Source organism: Manis javanica, chromosome 7 (assembly GCF_040802235.1).
Source record: "Manis javanica isolate MJ-LG chromosome 7, MJ_LKY, whole genome shotgun sequence".
Taxonomy (NCBI): Eukaryota; Metazoa; Chordata; class Mammalia; order Pholidota; family Manidae; genus Manis; species Manis javanica.
Genome location: NC_133162.1, coordinates 113,655,037 through 113,676,848, shown reverse-complemented (window position 1 = coordinate 113,676,848; position 21,812 = coordinate 113,655,037). Strand labels below are relative to the sequence as shown.

The 21,812-nt window shown below is 36.2% G+C and overlaps 1 protein-coding gene across 17 annotated transcripts in view; it reads left to right on the top strand.

Moving 5' to 3' along the window:
- Positions 1 to 21,812, top strand: part of GTDC1 (glycosyltransferase like domain containing 1) — a 352,224-nt gene that overhangs the window by 172,969 nt on the left and 157,443 nt on the right. For all 17 annotated transcript variants that reach the window (XR_012133380.1, XR_012133381.1, XR_005061974.2 and 14 more), the window contains one exon: positions 287 to 460. Coding sequence is in view for 14 of the 17 variants with exons in the window: in XM_073241398.1 (XP_073097499.1) it covers positions 287 to 460 (174 nt within the window). In the remaining 3 variants the exon portion in view is untranslated. The remainder of the gene's footprint in view (positions 1 to 286; positions 461 to 21,812) is intronic.

Here is a 21,812-nt window from a genome sequence, read left to right as displayed (position 1 = left end):
TGTGGAAAAATGTACTTTGCGTTTGAAGTCTCATAGGATCCCATTAAATCATTTAATTCCTCTCCCGGCTTTCCTCCCTGCTACCAACAGTGTAATTTCCCATGACATAATACTAATAAAGCTAGCGTTTCTATTAGAAGCATTTTGATAAATACTGATTGAAAGTACAGAGTGCTTTGCAAAACCAAGGTGCAGTGCAAACTGATTAATAGAGAGATCTTAGGCTTATAAAAAGTAAGTGAATGAATGTAGGCTCATCATTTGCATTTATCCTTTCCCTGTACAGCCTGGTGGCTGATGTGGTGGTATTCAACTCAGTTTTTAATATGGAATCATTTCTCACTTCTATTGGAAAATTTATGAAGCTGATTCCTGATCACAGACCCAAGGATCTAGAGAGCATCATCAGACCCAAGTGCCAAGTTATTTACTTTCCCATCAGATTTCCTGATGTGAGCAGGTATGTTTGACTCTGCTTTCAATATTGTGTCATAAATTATTCCAAAAATGTATAGAAAATGGTGTTCTTCTTGCCAATTTTAGTTTTTCTGCACAAGCACAGTTAATGAGAGAATCTAGTTCTTTTTCACCATGCTGTGATTTACAAAGATTTTAAGTAATCATACATCCAACCTATCACTGATTCGTGAGCTCTAATATTGAGTTCTTCCTGTCTTTTCTGTTGTTTCTTGGTTTGCCAAAAGCAGGCTGCTTTGGATTTTAACACTTACTGTTTTGTTTTTTTATTTGTTGTTTTGTTATAGAAGTCACTGACAAGCATATTTCTGTCTTTGCAATTCATTTATGTCCACTGGTATATATGTATCATAGTAACTGTTCTAAGTAAATCAGTGCTAAATTTTGCTCTTGGATTGCTTTCATTTCCCATGCTACTTTCTTCTTTTTTTCTTCCTTTTTTTTATTTTTTATATTACATTAATAAAGAATTAGGTCTTATATGTTCAGTTACAAATGCACTTAATTGCCATTTCTCTTTCTGAGTAACTAAGGACATTTTTTATTACCCTTGTTTCTGGGCCTACCCTGAATTAGCAATGGATGATGTGGCTCAAAGGGAACATTCTAGAATTCCTTTTTACTTTTGATTAAACTGAGCAAAATTGTTTTTACTACCACCAGGAATATTTCTCCCTTGTGACTAGGAAGTTTATCTCAGTGGGATGCACACTAGCTGGGGATGCTGCTGTTTTGTAACTGACAGTGTCCTTAAAAAGAATTCAGGGACAGCTGTTTCTTCCCCATCCTTGAAATGAAGGCAGGAAACAATTTAATGTCCATACATGCCGTGCAGGAGGTCAGCATGTGCTGTATGTTCTGGACTTAGTGAGCTCACCCAGATTTTGCCTTGAGGACAGTAGTCCTCATCCACACTCCCAATGCTGATTTATGTGAGTGTTTTAGTGGTTAATATTTCATTGAAGAAAAATCTGCCTAATAGAAAATCAAGTTAGTAAGTCATAAAATTTAAGTTAGACCACCTTGACCAATCTTTACTGTATGACGTTCAGAAAACAGAGGCCCCTAGGAGCAGAGACGGGTTTGCACGCACATTGCTGATTGTTGTCACAGACTGAATTAAAGTTTAGGCCCTATGACTTTTGATTCAGTTTTCTGTTTACTGTTCAAGCTTCTGTCACTATAGGTCATTTGTCAAATACATGTATTGGAGTATTTGCAGTTTTGAAAACCATCAAGCTAAGTGAAATAATCAATTTTCAGATGTACATGTATATATAGGGATATGTATATGTATGTATAATATGTATTTGTTTATATACAGTTTTTTATGTGATGAGAGAATGTCAGCTTTTGAAAAATGTAATTGTTATACTTAAATCTGTGATGAGCAAGAACAGAACTTATAGAGAGTATTTTAAAAATATGAATTTTTTTATGTTTTCAAGGTTTTCATATGCTGTATAGTCACCATGTACAACTTTAAGTAAATAGGTGGCTATAGCATGTCTTAATTATAGAATTCCAAATATATACTGTTTTCTAATTTATTTGCATCTGATACATTCCTACAACATTGTAAGTTTAATATACCTGTAGCAATTTATTAATTTGGTCTGTATTACCATAAATAAATCTAGCTAAATGGAAGAAGGTTAAGAAATATTGTCACCAAGATAACATTCATAAGCAAGGTCTTAGCCCAGAGTGTTATTTGAATTATTTTCAAATGGTAATTTGCTTTTTCCAACCCAAACTCATATAGTGTAAGTGATTATTTGCATGAATGACAATCGTTCTAAAGCCTGCAGTCTTAAAAGAGTATTATTTTGTTGAGATGTTGAAAAATATTTATTAATTCCAAAGGCAAAATCACCAAAGTGATTAAAAACAAAAACAAACCCCAACTTTTGAATGTTTATATCTTTCTACCTATAAAATATTGTTCGGTATTGGCAAATGAATTTAAGTAAAAACAAAATAGAAGATACAATTACATTATTAATACAATGTGTTACAATAATATATAATATAATGGATATTAATCAGGGAAGGGAGAAAGCCTTATTTCAGCAAAAATATGAGCTTCATAGAGTTGATAACTATTAAAACTCAGTATGTCTGTTGCATAGGAATCCAGTGATAACTGGGCTCATGGCACCTGCTGTTACCTCTTGCTCTCCTTGCCTCCACTGCCTCATTCTCAAAGACTAGAAAAATAATGGCAAGAAAGAATATTCACTTTGAAAGATTTCATTGTATGTATTAAACATGTGGGGATGGGAAAACTCTTAAACACTGTTTGAGTCTTGACTACCGTTTACTAACTCTGGGAGCTGTGTAAGTGTAATAACCCTGAGCTTAGGTTCTTTAATGACTATGGTTATATTTACCTTATCACCTCATCGGCATGATGTAGTGACCAAATGAAATCATGCAAATGCCTAGTATAGTATAGGGACACATAATAGACCCCTAACAAAGATTAATTCATCTTATTAACTCCCCCACCGCCATTATTTATAACCCACCACATTTATTACCACCTGAATATAAAGGACTGTCTTCCTCTCTGCTCTCTCTTAATCAACATAATGAAAATAAAGGAGGACTCTGCCAAAGGAGCAGCCTGATATAAATAAAGAGGATCACCTATTTACTCTCTTTCAACCTGATTCAGTCTTTTGGCCTCACCAGAACCTATACCATCCGTTGACTGAGCCAACCACTTACTTTCGTTCTTCTCTTGTCCTAATTTTCCTCCACCTTTTTTCACCTTAACACCCATATTCCATCATCAGACTTCTTTTCTTGCATATACTCTCAAATCTTCTGCACCTTATACTTCATATTTATTAGAAGAAAAACATCCAGCTATACATATTAGCCTACTCTAAATTCATGACTCCTTAATTCAGATGGACACTTCTAGATGCCTGGCAAACATACATTTTCCCCATTTCTAGATAACCAGTCACACATTACCCTTTCTTTGTAAACTTCTAATACCGAATCTTCTTTCTTCATTCTCAGATCATGACTGAGAAAATAGAAGCAATCAGAAGAGAATTTCTGTATGCTACAGCCCCCTGGCTGCCCAGTTGGATACTTCTGGGTGCGTGTTCTTCATCTGTACACCTGTTACTATGGATGAATTAACCTTGCTTCTGTCTAAGGCCCTGGCCTCTACTTCTTTGCCAGAGCCCACCGTTCTTACATATGTAAGGACTATTATTCTAGCAGTTTTTCCTTCTCTATTGTGCATCATCAGTTTTCCTCTCTTCCGGATCATTCCTATTAGCATACCATAAATGCTCTTTGTTTTACATCTTTAAAAAAAATTATCTCTTGGTTCCATGTCTCCCCTCTGCTACTGCCTGATTTCTTTTTTTTTTCTCTTAGTAGCAAAGCCTCTTGAAAGAATTGTTTAGACTTGTTTCCAATTTCATTCCTATTCTTCTCTCTTAAAGCTACTTCACTGAAGCTGTTTTTGTCATGGTCACCAATAACTTCCATGTCTCTAAATCCTGTGGTCAGTTCTCAGTCCCCATCTTACTTAACATATCAGCCGTATCTGACACATGCTGACACATTTGTCAGTTGGCTTCTAGGACGCACAGGTTGCTGCTTCACAGGCTTGTTGCTGGTATCTCATCATTACCCTGACCTTTTTAACTTTGAAGTGGCACTTGGCTCACTGAACACTTAAAGGTTCGAGGGAGGAAGATTGAAGTAAGAAGAAAAGAAGACAAAGTCAGGAGGTCAACAATGAGAGAACCATCCTGTGGAACCGAAGGATGAGAGTTCTAAGGAGATGGTCAGTAGTAAATTCAGAGGAGTGAGGTCTAAAACATCCTTGAATTTGATGATGAAAGTGTCCATGTTGCCCCACCGTGCATTCTTAACTCACAGAATATTTTCTTTGTTCTTCCTGGAAGCCAGAGAAACTTTGGATTCAGCTCTGGATGAGATTTCTTTCTCTTTCTATCTCTCTCTCAACACACATACACACACACACACTCTGCTTCTCATTTGACGGATGAAGGCATCATGACCCAGAGAAGTTAAGTGTCTTCTGGTAATCACAGAACAGGAACTGGAACTCCTATATCAAAATCTCCATCCATTGCTTAGCCTACCATTTACTGTACATGCAGTTTCAGAGGTCTTGATTATCTGATTTTTCAGATGACAGCAGATTAGCAACATCAAATTGGGGGTGCGATAAAGGCAGGCTCACTGACAGCAGTAAAAAGTGACAGCTGACTGACAGCTTGACAGCTAGGGAGGAGAGAGATAAACTATTAAAAAAACATATGAGAAGTGAGAAAGCATAGCAGCCTGGAGCCATTCCATGGCAGGGCAGGCAAAATTGTAGATCCCCCACAGACACTTCTCCATGATGGTACAGCTCGTACATCAAAAGGATGATTGTGATTTATTAGGAGAGATTAAATGGCAGCCAGTAAATTCTGTTTAAGAGTAGGAACATGCATAACCCACTTTTGGCAGAAAATGACAGCAAGTGAAGGTAAATGTCTTGTCTTGCTCTAGGAAGTACATAAGCCATATTCACCTAAAGGAAAATAATAAACATGTAAACTTTTTCTCATGCAGTTGTAATATATACAAGCTTAGGTGACCAGGGAACATTTCAATAGGCCATCTTTTTTAAAACTTCCTGATTGGAGCCTCTTCTTGGACCAAATCTCCCTTTGCTGTTGGGGTGTCTACACTGGCTCTTTCAGTACTGATGGCATCCAGGCCTGCCAGATGATTGGTGGTCAACAAAACACATTTTGCAATATTAGTACCTTGTCTTAGCCTATTCAGGTTTCTATAACAGAATACCATAGACTGGGGGGTGGATAAATAGCAGCAGTTTATTCATCACAGTTCTGGAGGCTGGGGAGCCCAAGATCAAAGCTCTGGTAAATTCAATGTCTGGTGAAGGCCTGCTTCCTGATTCATAGATGGCTGTCTTCAGGCTGTGTCCTCACAAGATGAAAGGGTAAGGAGGCTCTCTCAGGTCTCTTTTATAAGGGTAGTAATCCCATTCATGAGGCCTTCACCCTCATGATCCAGTCTCAAAGGCCTCACCTCCTAACACCATCACACTGGGGGTTAGGATTTCAACATAGGAATTTTGAAGGAATACAAACATTCAAGCCTGTATCATATTGGAAAATAAATATGATCTCAAAACTCAGTGAGATGCTACTCATGACTGAGATATTTGACAAAGGAAGACTAGTCTTTGTTAAAGGTACAGAGTAGATTGAAAAATAAGGAAATTTTATTGTGCATTTCAAAAAGGCAAATTTCACCGAACTCTATGCCTCTGAAGGGTGTGTGATGGGGAAGAAAAAAGAAGCCGTCTTGCAGCCTACTGAGTTAGGTATTGTCAAGAGGAGCCACTATTTTCCTACTCTGTGTCATGTAACTATCATAAAGGCAAGGCTAGCAGGACTAGAGAATGTGAGGTATCAAGACCTTTGTGCAAGTCTCAATCTTATGAAATCAGAACACTTGAGGAATTTGCAACCTGCTTTCTGACAATGTCGTCCTTAGAAGGTAGAGCTAACCATAACAGTTAAACTTACAATTCTTATTATAACCCTGTATTGTGCTAAGCATATTATACAGATTTTAGCATTTCATTCTTTCAACAATTCTAAAAGATATTTTCCATTTTTAGTAAAAGAAACTTAGCCATAGAAAATGTAAGTAATTTCTTGCCTACAAACACACACAGATAATAAAGGTGGAACCAGAAATCAAACACTGTTTTTACCCTGTTTTAGAGCCTGAACTCTTAATAGTCTTTCTATATTGCCTGTCCCACAAGAACGGGTCCTGTAATTTACTCTCTCCATTGAAGAACAAATGAGTTATAAACGAATTGACAGAAACATTGAATGAAAGAAAGTATGTCATGGTAATTGTATGGAAGGCTTTAGAAAGTAGATTTTACAAAGTTGAAGTTTTAAAAAAGAGGACACTTGAAGAGGAACGAGAAATTTTGAGAAAGAATTCTGATTATAAAATTGAAGATGGATCTAAAGAAACAGAGTAGGAAGAATACTTCAAAAACACAATTTGTAGGCTCAGACCATTATTTCATGTATAAGAAAAACATTTTTGTCTATTTCTAGTTCTCTCTCATTTGCCCAAACTCTCTTCCCTTACAAGTTAACTTATAGCATGGCATCTGACTTACAAGACAGTGCCTGATCCTTCATATAGATGCAGTAGCCTGCCTGCATGGCATCAGACTTCTGTCTGTCTCTCCTACAGGATTTGGTATTGAGGGAATACCCATGATTCTCCTATCACTAGATTATCCCACTCCCAACAAGTTGAACCACATAGTAATGTATGGTAGAAATATAGTGAATTGCAAAGTGGCATCCCTTATCCTTGAAAAAGATCATGTCTTCCCGAGGAATTCCATCAGGAAGCCGTAAGTAAGGAGTATCAAGGTGAAAGTCATCTGCTTCAAATACATTCAGTTGCATTAAAGGTGAAGAGGTAAATGCTCAGGTGGTCAAGCCCTGATATTTACATATATTTGGAACATGCCTGCCTTCTCAGTCCCATTATATTGTGAAAAAGTTCAAATTTCTTTATTATTACTAAATGTCTTTATTGTGTTGTACATAGTTGATGTAAGAAAGATCAGATGTATGTGTTTCCAGTGGAGACCTTAAAAAAAAGCATCCACTTTCTTATTTTTTAATGAGAAGATGAAGAGAGGCTATATCCTTCAGAGTTGAAGTTTGGCCTTGCAGCAAATACTTTGGATTGAGAAACATGAGCTTTATCTGGGTTTTAGGTCCAATTTAGTCACCACAGAGAACATCAAGTATCAACCTTGCTGTAATCATTAGGAAATAATGTCTGACGTTTCTGTGATTGCTTCACTATCCCTGTTTCCCACAATATTGGATTGTCAGAGTTGCTGTAAACAAGAGTGCATTTTACCTGAGGATTTCCTCATTTCAAGTAGATTATATATTCTGGGAATAAGGATTATATAAAAAGTATTTCTGCTTTCCTCCTTCCTACATTTTTGGTGACAAAGAAGGGAGGAAAATAATGTTAGTAATTTGGAGTGACCTCATTTATTGAAACCTTAAGAATTTCTCTGTGTGTTTCTCTCCACCCTTTCCATGTAGCTAAAATGTGAGGCCAAAACAGAGGTTTATGGACTTCGCCTAACTATTTTAGAAACAAAAATGGAGAATTTTAAAAACAGTGTGAAAACTTTAAATGAAAACTCTCAGGCTGTGCAAACAAAGGCGAGGAGCCTAAGGGCTTTTTGAAGAATTCTTATTAAAGAAAACACTATTTTACATTGCAAAGCAGATGTGTCAGAAAACAACAGCAGATCTGTAATTTGAGAATTTGTAGATTGATAGGACAGAAGGCAGCCCCATGGCTCCCCACTGAAAACTTTTTATTTTCTTCAGTCTGGAGTTCTGCTTTTGGGGGGTGGGGTGGTTGGGAGAAACACCTTAATCTCTTACCACTTGGACCATATTTATCAGATATTTTTGACAAAGTATTAGTGTTAGACATATTAATAAAAACTACTGCCTTTCCTCTGTGAGGTATTGAAGTGGGTCTTGTCTTCCTGAATTAATATTGGGCCTGAAGTCCAAGAAGAAAAGTTTTACTTCTGTAAATTTAAACATCCATATCTGCTAACAGCTATTTTGGCTCTTCAAAGTGAATGCAAAAATGTGTTTCTTTTGAATGTCATTTAAAAAAAGTTTACAGAATCTGTACTAAAAAGAAACCTTTTTCTAAATTATTGCAATGTTTAACACTACTCACTGTTAAGAAAAGTCTCCTTTATATCTAATGCAAATCTTTCTGCTGCATTATATTATAACTGTCTTCCTCTAACTATTCCTGTTAATAGAAGACAGTTTGGTTTCAATACACAATCCCTTTGTTGGCCTGAAGTTACATAAAACAAACTCTTGCTTACTCAACATGTATCATGTAATGCCTCCTTACAACAGTTACATTTCTGTTTCTTCAGTAACAATAACCCTACCAAAAGAAGTGCTCTGAATTCAGTAGTAATGACAAACTATATCCTTTAATTATAGGATGATTTATTGCTGTTCTCAAGTATAGAGAACATTTAGCTTAATTTTATGTTTTTGGAATTTTTTAGGTCCTCATTGTTCTGTCCTAAGAAATCTGGGAGGTAAGTATAGATCACAGATCACAGGATAGAGAAATAACTAAAAATTAGAAAACATACTCAGCTAGGGACATCATCTGCCAAGCAGCAGGGCTGCTACAAAATGGGAATGAATGTCATTAGACAAACTTAAACCACAGTTGAGGGGAATTGAGCAAAGGTCCACTTAGCTCTCTTCAGGCTTAGAGGCTGCCACCAAACTCCATAGCAAGGTGATCATCGGTGTAGATACATCAGGACAAGAACAAACTACGTTATGTACTGCAGTCATTATATGAAGGCTATGTACAATGCATGTTAGAATTGTAACATGTTAGGTTTCAAATAAATTATTTTGATGTTGTAAGAATCAAGCATTAGTTGTGATTCTAAAAAACAACTAATTCAAATCGTTCCATTTTGGGTAATGCTGAATAAGCAGATGGAGTCAGCAGTACAAGGTACAGGGATTCCAGTTTGGCTTTTACAAGGTTCTACCACTGTTCACCTAGAGAAAATCGCTCACCCTCACAGAGCTTCAGTTTTCCCATCTGTAAAATGGAAATTGAAATAGTACCTACCTCTTATGTTTATTATGAGAATCGGGATAATTATTACAGTGTGCTGACTGAGCTCAGAACCTGCAACCTAGTAAGTGTTCAGTAAGTGTTAATGGTCCTATTAATTCTCCAATCATCCATACTGGTTAACTGTTGACAGGCTTTTTGACAAGCTCACCCATTCAGTATGACTCCAACCTCAAAAGTAAGGGGAACAAAGTTCTGAAAACCCTAGTAATTTTATAAAACATGTGAGGATCTATCTAGTTTACCAGTAATTCACACTAATGGTAAGAACCATCTTATATCCTATATGTTACTATATAACAGCAACCAAGTGGCTTAAGTTAGCAGTGTGAGTACTTGAGAAGCAAAGTCACTTGTGCCTCTCTCCACATCTACCTGGCACCTTTAGTGTGTACCCACTCCTCACAGTGCTGGAGTGTGCAATGGTGAGGAAGTGATCGGCATGGCAGTCATTTGAGTTGCTTGGTGTTCTTTTGAAAAATGCTGTGTAGTATTTTAGAAAGTTTTCCATGAAAAAATAAATAGTTTGGAATGTACCATTCAACAGTAAGCTACCATAATTATCTTTTACCCAGAATGGCTTATTCCCGAAGAAATTCCAGATAAAAGACTTTATAGGAAAATCTGTAAAAATATTTTTCAAACCAAGTAGATGCAGTGTAATATATTTAGCAGTAATTTAATTCTTTGAGGTTTTATTTATGCCTTCTTCATCCAACACTTAATAAAAGCTTGCTATTTGTATGGTAAATGAAGATATTCTAGGATATAAGGATATATAAGACAAGTTCCCTAATTGTAAGAGGATTGTAGAAAATAGAGGCATGCTCAGGTGACTCAAAGTATAACGTAGGAAAAAAGAGTACTTCTTATGACATTTAAGCTGGGCATTAAAGAATGATTAAGCTTTGGGCAAATAACAATGGCTATCATTTATCAAGTACCTTTTCTGGGTTGTACTTCATGTATGTTATTTTTAATCTTTACCAAACCCCTGTGAGCTAGGTAGTATTATCCTCATTTTGCACATGGGAAAAATAAGATCAAAAGTTAAGTTTGTCTGAAATTTTATAGCTACCAAAACTGTCTGGCTTCAGAATGCTTCTTCCATTAATGTCATGTTTTTTTTTTTGTTTTTTTTTTTGCTGTGAGGGACAGGAGGGTGGGGTTAGAGTAAGTGCAAGGGTACATTAGGAAGAAACAGAACAGTTACACTGCTGAAACTAGATTTGTGACAGTAAATGATCATTGGGCCTAGAAGAGACTAATTACCTTTGACTCAGTTGGGTGAAGAGGTGGTAAGACTAGATATAGATATAGGAATTAAGGCTGAGAAATTTGGACTTAAGCTTATAGTCACTGGGGAGCCATTGTTAGATTATGAAACGAAGAATCTGGTATTGGCAAATAGAATATTGATGGGAGAGGGAATATACTGGAAGCAAGAAGTTTTAAAAACCTACTGGGCTAATTTACTGAAGACTTGAAGTAGGGAAGTAGCATACTCCACATAGATACACTGGTCATACGCTTGGCAAGTTGATATGTTAAGTTATTGGATGGAGGAGTGGTCTTGAATTATCTTGAAGTATTGATTATAGTGACTGGCAGAATATCTGTTCTATTGGAATTGAGAAATAAATTTGCTTTTGTAAAGAAGATGAATTCAGAGTTGTAGATATTGAGTCAAGATGTTTGTGGGCCATTTAGATGGAGCTGTCCAGCAGGAAGTGCCCCCTCTTACTTCACTGTCATCATTTAGAACTTCATGTGTTTTGTTATACTGACCTCCTGTTCTAGAGTTTTTGTTTGGATCTCGTCTTTCCTTTGACATTCTTTACACAGAATATATTTTTTTCCGAATAAATCCATGATATCAATTTCTTATCTTTTGTTACCATCTCATAAAAATCAAGTACAGAAGTTGTAAAAACACCAGATCTTTTGAACTCTTTTTCTGGATAAGCAGGAGTTTATTGAATTAGTCTTCCCTTTGTCTTCTCAGAGTTCAATAATTAAGTCACTTTCAGGCCCTTTCAACTGGGAATCCTGAGATCAAGTACTGTACGATGAGAGGGCTGCATGGTATAGAGCCTAAGAAAATCGACTTCAGTGTCTGGAGAGTTATTTCAGTACCACCTTTGCTCCTAACCAGTTGGCTGGTATGAAGAAAGCTGTTGACCCTTCACACCTCATTTTTTTCCTCTTCTGTAAAACAGGGGGAGTAATTGCAGTCTCATTGTGTTATTGTGAGAATTAAATGAAGTATGAATATAAGGTACTTGTTAAAATGCTTGAGGCACAGTGATCATTAAATAAATGATAGTTATTATTGTCTTTAATTTGTGTGTTCTCAAAATATCTTTTGTGCTTTTGTTAATATATATGAAATTCCTTTAATTTCTTGTAGAGTCAGAACTGTGACCCAAATTGTAGTCCTGTATAACTTTACTAAGTTTAGGAGCAATGAATAATGTTTGCTTTATGTCAATTTCTGATTTGTCTTATAAAACCAATGTTGCTTGCTCTAGCACCATGCTAGACTGAGTGCCAAAATTCTAATCAGAAATATTGCTTAGAGTATTAAATCCCAGGACTGTTCTAGTATGTTCTCTTGTTGTGTGTACTGTGGGTCTTCTGTACTTCGGGCCTAACATGAGGTGAATCACAGGCCTTTCTCACATTAAGCAAGTTTGTATTTATAGCAGCTGTCTACAGAGGTCCTTCTGTGAATGGTTAGGAATTTCCTTAAGTTTTATTCTGTTTTGTTCTTACTATATTTGACTCAGTGTAACCTACAGATTTGTTTTTATTAACAACTGTTCCTGAGAAACTGTTTCTTAACTAAGTAGTTGCCATTTTTTGTTTTGGAAGGTTCCAACTTTGTGTCTCAGAACTATTAAAAGTGGAAATTTAAAAAAAAATTTCCTAACATAATGAGAATATTATGTAGGAAATCCAGTTACAATTTTCTTTAACTAAAAGTAAGTTCTTTAGTTACATACTTTCAAAGCTTCTTTCACTCTTACCACTGTTCTAAGCTGAAATCTTTTCCCTGTTCTTTATCATGAAATGAGAATAGCAGTTCTTCCCTACTTCCTCTTGGCCACACACTAAAATTCATATTTAATTAGTGGGCAACCAGAGAAGAAATAGCATGTTTGCATCTCTTCTCTCCTATCTTACATATTTTTGTGTATCCATGGAAATATCTTCCTTGTTGGAAACGTCCCCAGTCCATTTCTTCCTGTTCCCATCAGCACACTCTGAGTTCATGAATATGGCCTGTTCATTTCCATGTGGAGAACTGGAAGTGTTTGGGACACCCATCTCATCTTGACACAATACAGATCTGCTCTATGAAATGTCAACTGATAGCCTGAACAGAGCTCATGATTCTATGGAAAGCGTGAGAGTCTCTTCAAAGCTACCACCTTTCACTTTTATAATGCCGAAACTCATTTTGTCATACCAAATCCTAAAGTATATATTATAATTACATTCTGTTAATTGAAGAGGTATCTTCTGTCTCAGGCTGTGAGAATAGATTTGAAAAGAAATAAACAAGAGACAATGGAAAACTGGGATGTCCTGGATTAGGTGATGAATTCTACTGGAAAAGAAGACAGAGGAGAGAATAAACTAAAAAAAATCTTAAGTTGTAAAATAATTGTACTACTAATTGAAATGAGAAAATCAGAGAAAAATGTCACCCACATTTCAATTGTAGGCAAGTTTGTTTTGTTTTCAGTTTTTGGGCACTTGATCTTTTCTTGTGAAAGAACAGAATCAGAACGTTGCAGAACTGGAAGAGCACCTAAGAAATCAAAACTTTAAGAGATCTTCTAGTCCAATTCCTTCATTTTGTAGCTGGGGAAACTGCAGCAGAGAGGTTTTTATCTGAGCTTATAGAGCACAATTGCATCAGAATTACAATTTAGAAGCCAGTTCAAAAAATTCATGATATTGTTAGAAATGTGCATCCAAGGTTATTTGTTGTCTTACTAATTAGTAGGCTAGGATCAATCAGCATTGATAAAGGAGATCAATTTCATCAGGAATGAATGGTGTTCAGAGATTTCTTAGAAGAGTCTCAGATATATCTGTTGCATCATAACTTGTTGCTCTTTTTCCCTGAAAATATCTAGATCTTAGATCTGTAACTCATTTTGACATGAAAATGCACATGATGCAGCCAGCTCTATTTGCTTATAACGTATTTTGTTCTTCCAGAAAACACTGGGCTACTCATGTAAAACTTATTCTAGGAGTGGGAGGAATAGGAGTTTCCAGCTTTTGTAACCCAGAACCTGGAAATAATTTTGCTCATCTCCGTTTTCTGGGACCTGGTATCACTTTTCCTTTTGAACCAATATTATATACAACTATCAAAACTTTGTATGCTTCCTCTTTACAAGTTTTGTATAAATCACTTATCTTTTGTGATTAGAACATTTTCTTAAGCTTTACATCCTTGTCTCTCATCAGAGGATATTTAAAATTTCCATCACACGATGGCTTTTGTGATGTGGCTGCTCTGCCTCTTCTAGGGCTATCAGGTGAATCCCTCTTTTTATCTTGAGTGCTGCTGGATAGCTGGCTCTGTCCCTTGGGTGTGCTGAAGTTCTGGTTAGTCGGCAGCGCTGTGTGATGGAGGGAGTTGGGGCAGGAGCGTGGGGAGGCGTCACGCTGATTGTGGGAGGAAATGCAGTACAGAGGAAAGAACACAAACTTGCCATTCACACCTGGAGTTCAGTTTTGAGTCAGCCTCTTCCAGATGTGCAACTTGGTCAAATGATGTCAGCCTTTCTGACCCTGAGTTTCCCTAATCTAAAATCATAGAGCTGAAGTGAGGATTACCTGAGAGGGAATATAGATAAATTGTTTCACACAGCACATGGTGCATATTCTGTGAATGTCCCCTTCCCTTCACCTCTGTAAATCATACCTGCCACTCAATTTTACTTTATCATTTTTATTTGCCCCTCATAGGTACCTGAATTGACCTCTTTGTGTTGTAACCTCAATTTCTGGTGCTTTTGGTGATTATTAAAGAATATAAGGCTTGGTTTGTTCTCATGTGGATAATCCCCACACCACTAGTCGGTGGGGAAAAACACACTTCAGTCGGTGTTTTTCCCATGTCTTCTCCCATGACTAACTTAATTCACTAATATAACTTTTTACAGTGTAAGTCTTTAGTTACCACCTATAAAGTGTTTGAGATATCCAACACCCTTTCTTGCTGCTTATGGGTATTTTTCACCTGCTCTGTTTTGTTAAATTCTTATTCTTTTGTCTGTCTTTGTTATGTTTTAGTTGATGGCTGTTTTTCAGGGTTGGCACGTGTGGAACAAGTCTGCTGTAAACAACAAAAGTCAGTGAAACTACATCTTACTTTCTACTGAACAGAGCATCAGCTGTTCACATCACTATATGCAGTTGTTGAGTTCTGGCTCTGATTAAAAGCTTGCTTCTGCTCATGCTTTCAGGTATTTCTTTAATACCTTGTGAAAGTACAGGTTGGTTGAGGGTGAAGTACTTCTACTTGAAGGTAGTTAGTATGGTAATGGATTATTGTTTGTCTTCTGAGTAGAGAAGGTGTGGCTCGGATGTATGTGGCGGTAAACACTAGGGATGAGATTGCATAGTTTACTGTGGACAAATCTGTAGTGCAGATAATATACCCAAAATGAACTGTAAATTCAAAAGCCTCTCAGATACAAAATTATTGTTTCGGGCAGAAACTCTTCTTATTACTACAAAAACAGATGGCCTTAGAATTGTGGCCCCTCAGAATATATATAATCCTTGGGTGATAAAGCCTTTTTTCCCTCCCATCTGATGAAGCCTCATTCCATGAAACATATCTTTAGGATCTCATTGTATGGACTGTATTATTAATGTATATAATGATATACATACCCTCAAGTAATGTTACTTTTCCCCTTAAAAAAAAAACACAGTTATAACTAAGTTGGTAAAACAGCCTCAAACAGTGGTTTTCAACATTGGCTATACATTAGAACCACCTGGGGAGCTTTTAAAAAAATCTTGATGTCCAGATCAATTAAATCAGAATCTCTGGGGTTGGTACCCAAGAATTTTTTTGACTTCCCCAGGTTATCTCACTGTTCAGCCAAGGTTGAGAACCACTGACGTAAGGCATCTCTACTAAACAGCAGTCTGTGGAAGGTCATGTATCTGTAGTAGCCTCTCCTGGTCGCCCATGACACCCTCTCCAGTGCTGCCAAAATGTATATTCCTGTCTTCCAGTGTCCTCAGGCCATCCATAGTGAAAATTCAGTTTCCTCATGATAATGAATTTGTGTAATTCTCTGGCTGTCCTGCTGAGAAATAAGAAAATGTTAGAAATTGTTTTTATCCTTTTATCTCTTTCTCCGTAAGTGTTGGCATGCCTCCATTTCCCATTGACTTAACGTTCAGTTTTTTCTCTTCACTGTTTTTCTTGGGTGACATTGGGAATTTTTACCATCTGATGAAGGCAGATGTATTTTCAAATAAAAATGTCTTAAGCATTTGTTCTTGCTACTACTCCTTTCTTTGGCAGAATATTCATATAGTTGATAAATAGTTTGCTTTCTTTAAATACCTTTTCATATAATCTTTGTAGCATGTTTCATGGTATTTTAACCTAGTCTTATGGTTTTCCATGAAATGAGGTATTTTCTAAATATGTTATGCTGAATTTAACTGAAATAAGCAGTTGTACTGTATGCCTTTAAAATGATGATGATATCTTGCATTTTAGGGTAACACTTACATCCTGAAAGATTCCAAAGCACACTGTGAATGGTTACAAATTATACAGTGAAGCACAGTCACCATTGTAGAGTGAAGCATGGCAGCTGTTTAACAGCTCATTGCAACACTACACAGCAGGTTAGGGTAGGAAGTGAAGAATAATACTGGATTCACTTGAAAAAATTGCTAGGGGGGTGAGGTAAGCAGAATGTAATTACCTAAATTGGAATTTATCCAGGACATAAGGCTAACACCTCTAGTCCTGAAAGAGAAAGCTCTGATTCTCTAATACCCATGTACTTGCTTTCTATGTAACTGAATTTGTAAGCATGCTTCTGCCCTCTTCAAACCATCAGTGTATGCTTTAATAGTATTCCAACTGAAACTTAAAAAGGAAAGTAAATATTTTTCAAAACCCACATGTTCATACTAACCCAGAGATGCAAGGTAGCTTTAATGAAAATTCCGTGATAGATTAGTGATGTTTGCCGTGGACGTAGAAAAGACATACTGACATTTATGCCATATTTTTGTCAAACTAGCACTCGTATTTAGCTGCTACTTTCCTAGGATGATTTAGCAATATTCCTAGTTCTTTTCAAACCTTCTGATTCTTTCTAATTACTACTGCAGACATATTTAAATTTTCCTGAAAAAAATTTTTGAAGAAAGGGACATTGACCATTCTTTAGTAGTCATCATGAATGGGGTTAGAGATAAAAAGATAATTTTAGGGCAAAAATCTTAAAGCAAAAAATTTCCAACAAAGGAAGCAATTTGGTGTCAGGTTGGAATTAATTGGGAAAATAATCCAAACAGAATTCAGGTCAGGAACACAAGATAAGGAAATATGTTACTTAATCAAGGTGAAGACTGGAATCAAAATTTGTTTTGTTTGAGGGATGTTGGAAACAGAGGTTAAAAAGGTCAGGCAAGCCATGCCTTTTCCACCCCTTGCCCTGACCTCCCATCTAATAACACCAGAGATAGCTCTCAGTCCATGGTTTCCCCTCAGGCCCTCAGTCTGGTGCATACAACTCTGTGGCTTAGTAATGGCTATAAAATCAGGAAAATGTACACCTTATCCTATTAACGTCAATATTAGTAATAAGTTTATATTATAAATGAGGTCCTGTATAATTCATTTTACATATCTTATTTAATTCAGACAGCATTTTATGTTAGGTATTATATAACTCACATTTAAATACAAGAAGATGAAGATAAGTAATTTGCTCAGAGTTTCAAATAAAGAGTAGAACCATGAATCATCCTTTGATCTGTCTGACTCCAAAGTTTATGCTCTAAGACCATACCACAAAGCTGCAGGAGAGTATGATAATTTGTGTGGCACTTGCTTCTATAAAGCAGGATGACTATAGGGCCATTCTGGACTTTTAAAGGACAGTCGAGAAGGAAATTGAAAATGCTTCTAGTAACAGGCTACAGCATGGATAATTGGCATGTTTTCCTATGCTTCAGAATCACTACTGATAGAGTGGTTCAGACTTAGAGACAGTATTTTTGTTCCTTGATACAAACAGAAATACTCTACCAGAAGACCTATATGTCAGCTTGTTTAGAGAAATTCTTCCATTTCTGTGAGTTTGATGCAGGTGACCTTAAGTTACTTTGAACTCTGTGGCATTTTGATTTTAGGCCCTGTATCTCTGTCACATTCCCTATTTTATTTCTCCTAATACACACAGGTATTGTTTTAAAAGACAAGACCTCTTGATACTTTGATTTGGATAATATCCATGCATCTAATATAAAATCAAGGATTTAATGGGGGAATTATGCTCCCCAACTTCAAGCTCTACTACAAAACTACAGTAATCTAGACAATTTGGTGCTGGCACAAGAACAGAGCCATAGATCAATGGAATAGAATAGAGAGTCCAGATATAAACCCACATATATATGACCAATTAATATGTGATAAAGGAGCCATGGATATACAACGGAGAAAGGACAGCCTCTTCAACAACTGGTGTTGGGAAAACTGGACAGCTATTTGTAAGAGAATGAAACTGGATTACTGTCTAACTCCATACACAAAAGTAAACTCAAAATGGATCAAAGACCAGAATGTAAGTCATGAAACCATTAAACTCTTAGAAAAAAACATAGGCAAAACTGTCTTGAATATAAACATGTGCAACTTTTCATGAACATATCTCTTTGGGCAAGGGAAACAAAAGCAAAAATGAAAAGGTGGGACTAGATCAAACTAAAAAGCTTCTGTACAGCAAAGGACATCATCAGTAGAACAAAAAGGCATCCTACAGCATGGGAAAATATATTCATAAATGACATAGCCAATAAGGGGTTAACATCCAAAATATACAAAGAGCTCACATGCCTCAACACCCAAAAAGCAAATAATACAATTAAAAAATGGGCACAGGATCTGAACAGACACTTCTCCAAAGAAGAAATTCAGATGGCCCACAGGCACATGAAAAGATGCTCCACATCACTAATCCTCAGGAAAATGCAAATTAAAACCAGAATGAGATATCACCTCACACCAGTTAGGATAGCCACCATCCAAAAGACAAACAACAACAAATGCTGGTGAGGATGCGGAGAAAGGGGAACCCTCCTATACTGCTGACAGGAATATAAATTAGTTTAACTATTGTGGAAAGCAATATGGAGCTTCCTCAAAAAACTAAAAATAGAAATACCATTTGACCCAGGAATTCCACTCCTAGTAATTTGCCTGAAGAAAACAAGATCACAGATTCAAAAAGACGTATGCACCCCTATGTTTATCACACCACTATTTACAATAGCCAAGAAATGGAAGCAACCTAAGTGTCCATCAGTAGATGAATGGATAAAGAAAAGGTGGTACATATACACAATGGAATATTATTCGTTCATAACAAAGAAACAAATCCTACCATTTGCAACAACATGGATGGAGCTAGAGGGTATTTATGCTCAGTGAAATAAGCCAGGCAGAGAAAGACAAGTACCAAAGATTTCACTCATCTGTGGAGTATAACAACAAAGCAGAAACTGAAGGAACAAAACAGCAGCAGACTCACAGACTCCAAGAATGGACTAGCGGTTACCAAAGGGTGGGTGGGAAGGGTGGGAAAAGGGGACTAAGGGGTATTTTTATTAGCACACATAATATGGGGGAGGGGCACAGGGAAGACAGTATAGCACGGACAAGACAAGTAGTGACTCTGTAGCATCTTACTATGCTGATGGACAGTGACTATTATGGAGTATGTGGTGGGGACTTGATAATAGGTGGGAATGTAGTAACCATAATGTTGCTCATGTGAAACCTGAGCATAAGATTGTATGTCAATGACATCTTAATAAAAAAATCAAGGTTTTAAAAATAATAGATAATATTTCAGTTTATAGCCCTGACTTTTCTGGGCTGTTAGTTTTCTTTTTATTAGGAATTTCCTGGGAGGAACTCTAAGCCTTCTTTGGTCATTTGTCCAGTGTAATAGCACAGGCTTGGTCTAACTAATCTTTTAAAGCTTTCAGTAGGATAATAAAATTACTTTTCATTTGACAGAGGCCATGTGGGAAAAAACAAATTTTATTTGGTTTATCTACATTTTAAAATAATTTTAATATTTATATAGTAGGAATGAAAACTCAATTTTACATTTGAGGCCTTGTAAGTCCACTTTATGCCTGAAGCAAATTAAAATGTTCAGGTTATAAAATTTCTAAAAATGCCTTATAATGGAAGAACTGACAAACCTTTAATTATAGTAATACTTTGTATTACATGTCACTTTTAAAGTGTGCAAGTTGTTATATATTACCATACCTTTATGATAGAAAAAGTAATATTTTATCATTCCAAGAATAATATGATATAGTAATATGATATAGTACAACTGGGAAAGTTGAGAAGAGCACATAGATAATAGCTGGATCCTGTTTTCCAGAAAACACATCTATTTCCATGGCTTTGTAGTTAGGCTGTAATAATAGTGTGTCAAAATCTACTTTACGTCTTAAAATTTTTATAGATATATAATTTTAAAATCTTTAAAAAGTAGTTGAGAAGTAATCTAATGATCCTTATGGTATGTAAAAGGAAGTGTAAGTCATTTATTATATACATTATATTGTCGTCCTTTTAATTAGCCATTGGAAGGGTGTGTGTGTGTGTGTGTGTGTGTGTGTGTGTGTGTGTGTGTGCGCGCGCGCATGTTCGTGACATCATTTGGGGTATTTCAAGGCAATCCTATTGCCTTTAACACCAACCATTCAAATGTAGTTGTTAGAATCCTGTGGTACTTTTTAAAAACCTTACATGTAGGCAGCACCTTGCTCCAGTCTGAATTTCTGAGGGTGGAAACTAGACATCAGTATTTATTGAGGCTTCTCAGGTCCAGAACCACTGATGTAAATGCTTTGCTAAGTATTGGTGTATTTCCTATTGTATACATGTAGGTAATTGCATGGAGAAAATGAAAGAATGTTCATGTTCCTAATATAATACAGAGGAACAGAGGATAGGTTCTTGGAGGATGGTGGTAGGATGATTATTGAAATTTTAGAGGTGACCAGGTAGATCACAATACTAAATTAAAAAAATAGGCTGAAATGAAATGTCATCTAGTATTCTTTTCTTTAGCAGTGACTTCAATGAAACACATAGAGAAAGATATAAAACACCCACAGTACACCTGGCTACTTGTGCAGTTTTTTTCTTCACTCTGGCTGCTGGCCAACTTATGACCTGAATCTTGATGATTAATAGCTCTTATAATATTTTCTTAGCTAGAGTAACTTCAATTGCAATACTTTTTCTTCTAATGTCTTACCCTTATAAAATAACACTGAACTATTTTTCTCAATAAATTCCACTGACACATGGTCCCACAGATTAATTATAAATTGCACAGAAGTACTGCCCTTTGTCAGTTTTAAATGTATAGCTTTATCTCCTCTTTGTCTTTGTCTTTCCAAGCTAAATGGAATTAGGAGCTTGAGGAAACCTGTTTAATGTGGAATATATTCCTGTTCTCTTATTTTAAACAATAGTGCCATTAATACTCATCTAGACTCTTTGGTTCCCTACTATTTTCTTGTTATTATAATTTTAAAAGACTCGTCTCTATTTTTATAAAACCATTTCTTTCACAATGTTGTATAAACATCTTCTTAGGAGGGAATTTTCTTCAAATGCCATGTTAGTTTTTACCTGATGGGCTCTCTCCATCAATTTAATTGGGAATACAAAAAAGCTTTTTCTTTTCTTCTTTATCATCATCATTTTTTTCTTCTTTTTTTCAGTAGAAGATGATGGGGAAAGAGGTATCAAAAGGAACTTAGACAGCCATGGAAGTAAATGTTGGCCCACTTGGCCATGGGTACTTGAAAACACCCCAAAGTAGATGTAAAGAGTAACTTTGGAAGTTAGACCTTTTATCACTGAAATTATGATGCTGGCACAGCTCTGCAAATATTTCCTTACAGGGTTTCATAGACATTTCACTATAAATGTCTTTTGTTTAAGTGTTCTTAGGTCCTATAAAGCACTCTGTATTCCAGTAGGAATTATTTTGCAGTTATTTAATAGTGTTCCTTTCACAATGCCTTCTTTCTCCATACTTTTTTTTCCATTGCAATACTGGTGACTTTGACCAGAGGATAGAGACAGCTAACACCGAGTCTTAGCTATTCCTTCTAAATGACTGAAATGAAAGAAAATACGGCTTTCGAGGGTTGTATTAGAGTATGGGAACTATCATTATTACTGAAAAGCTGACCTAGTCCCTGACCCTTTGAAA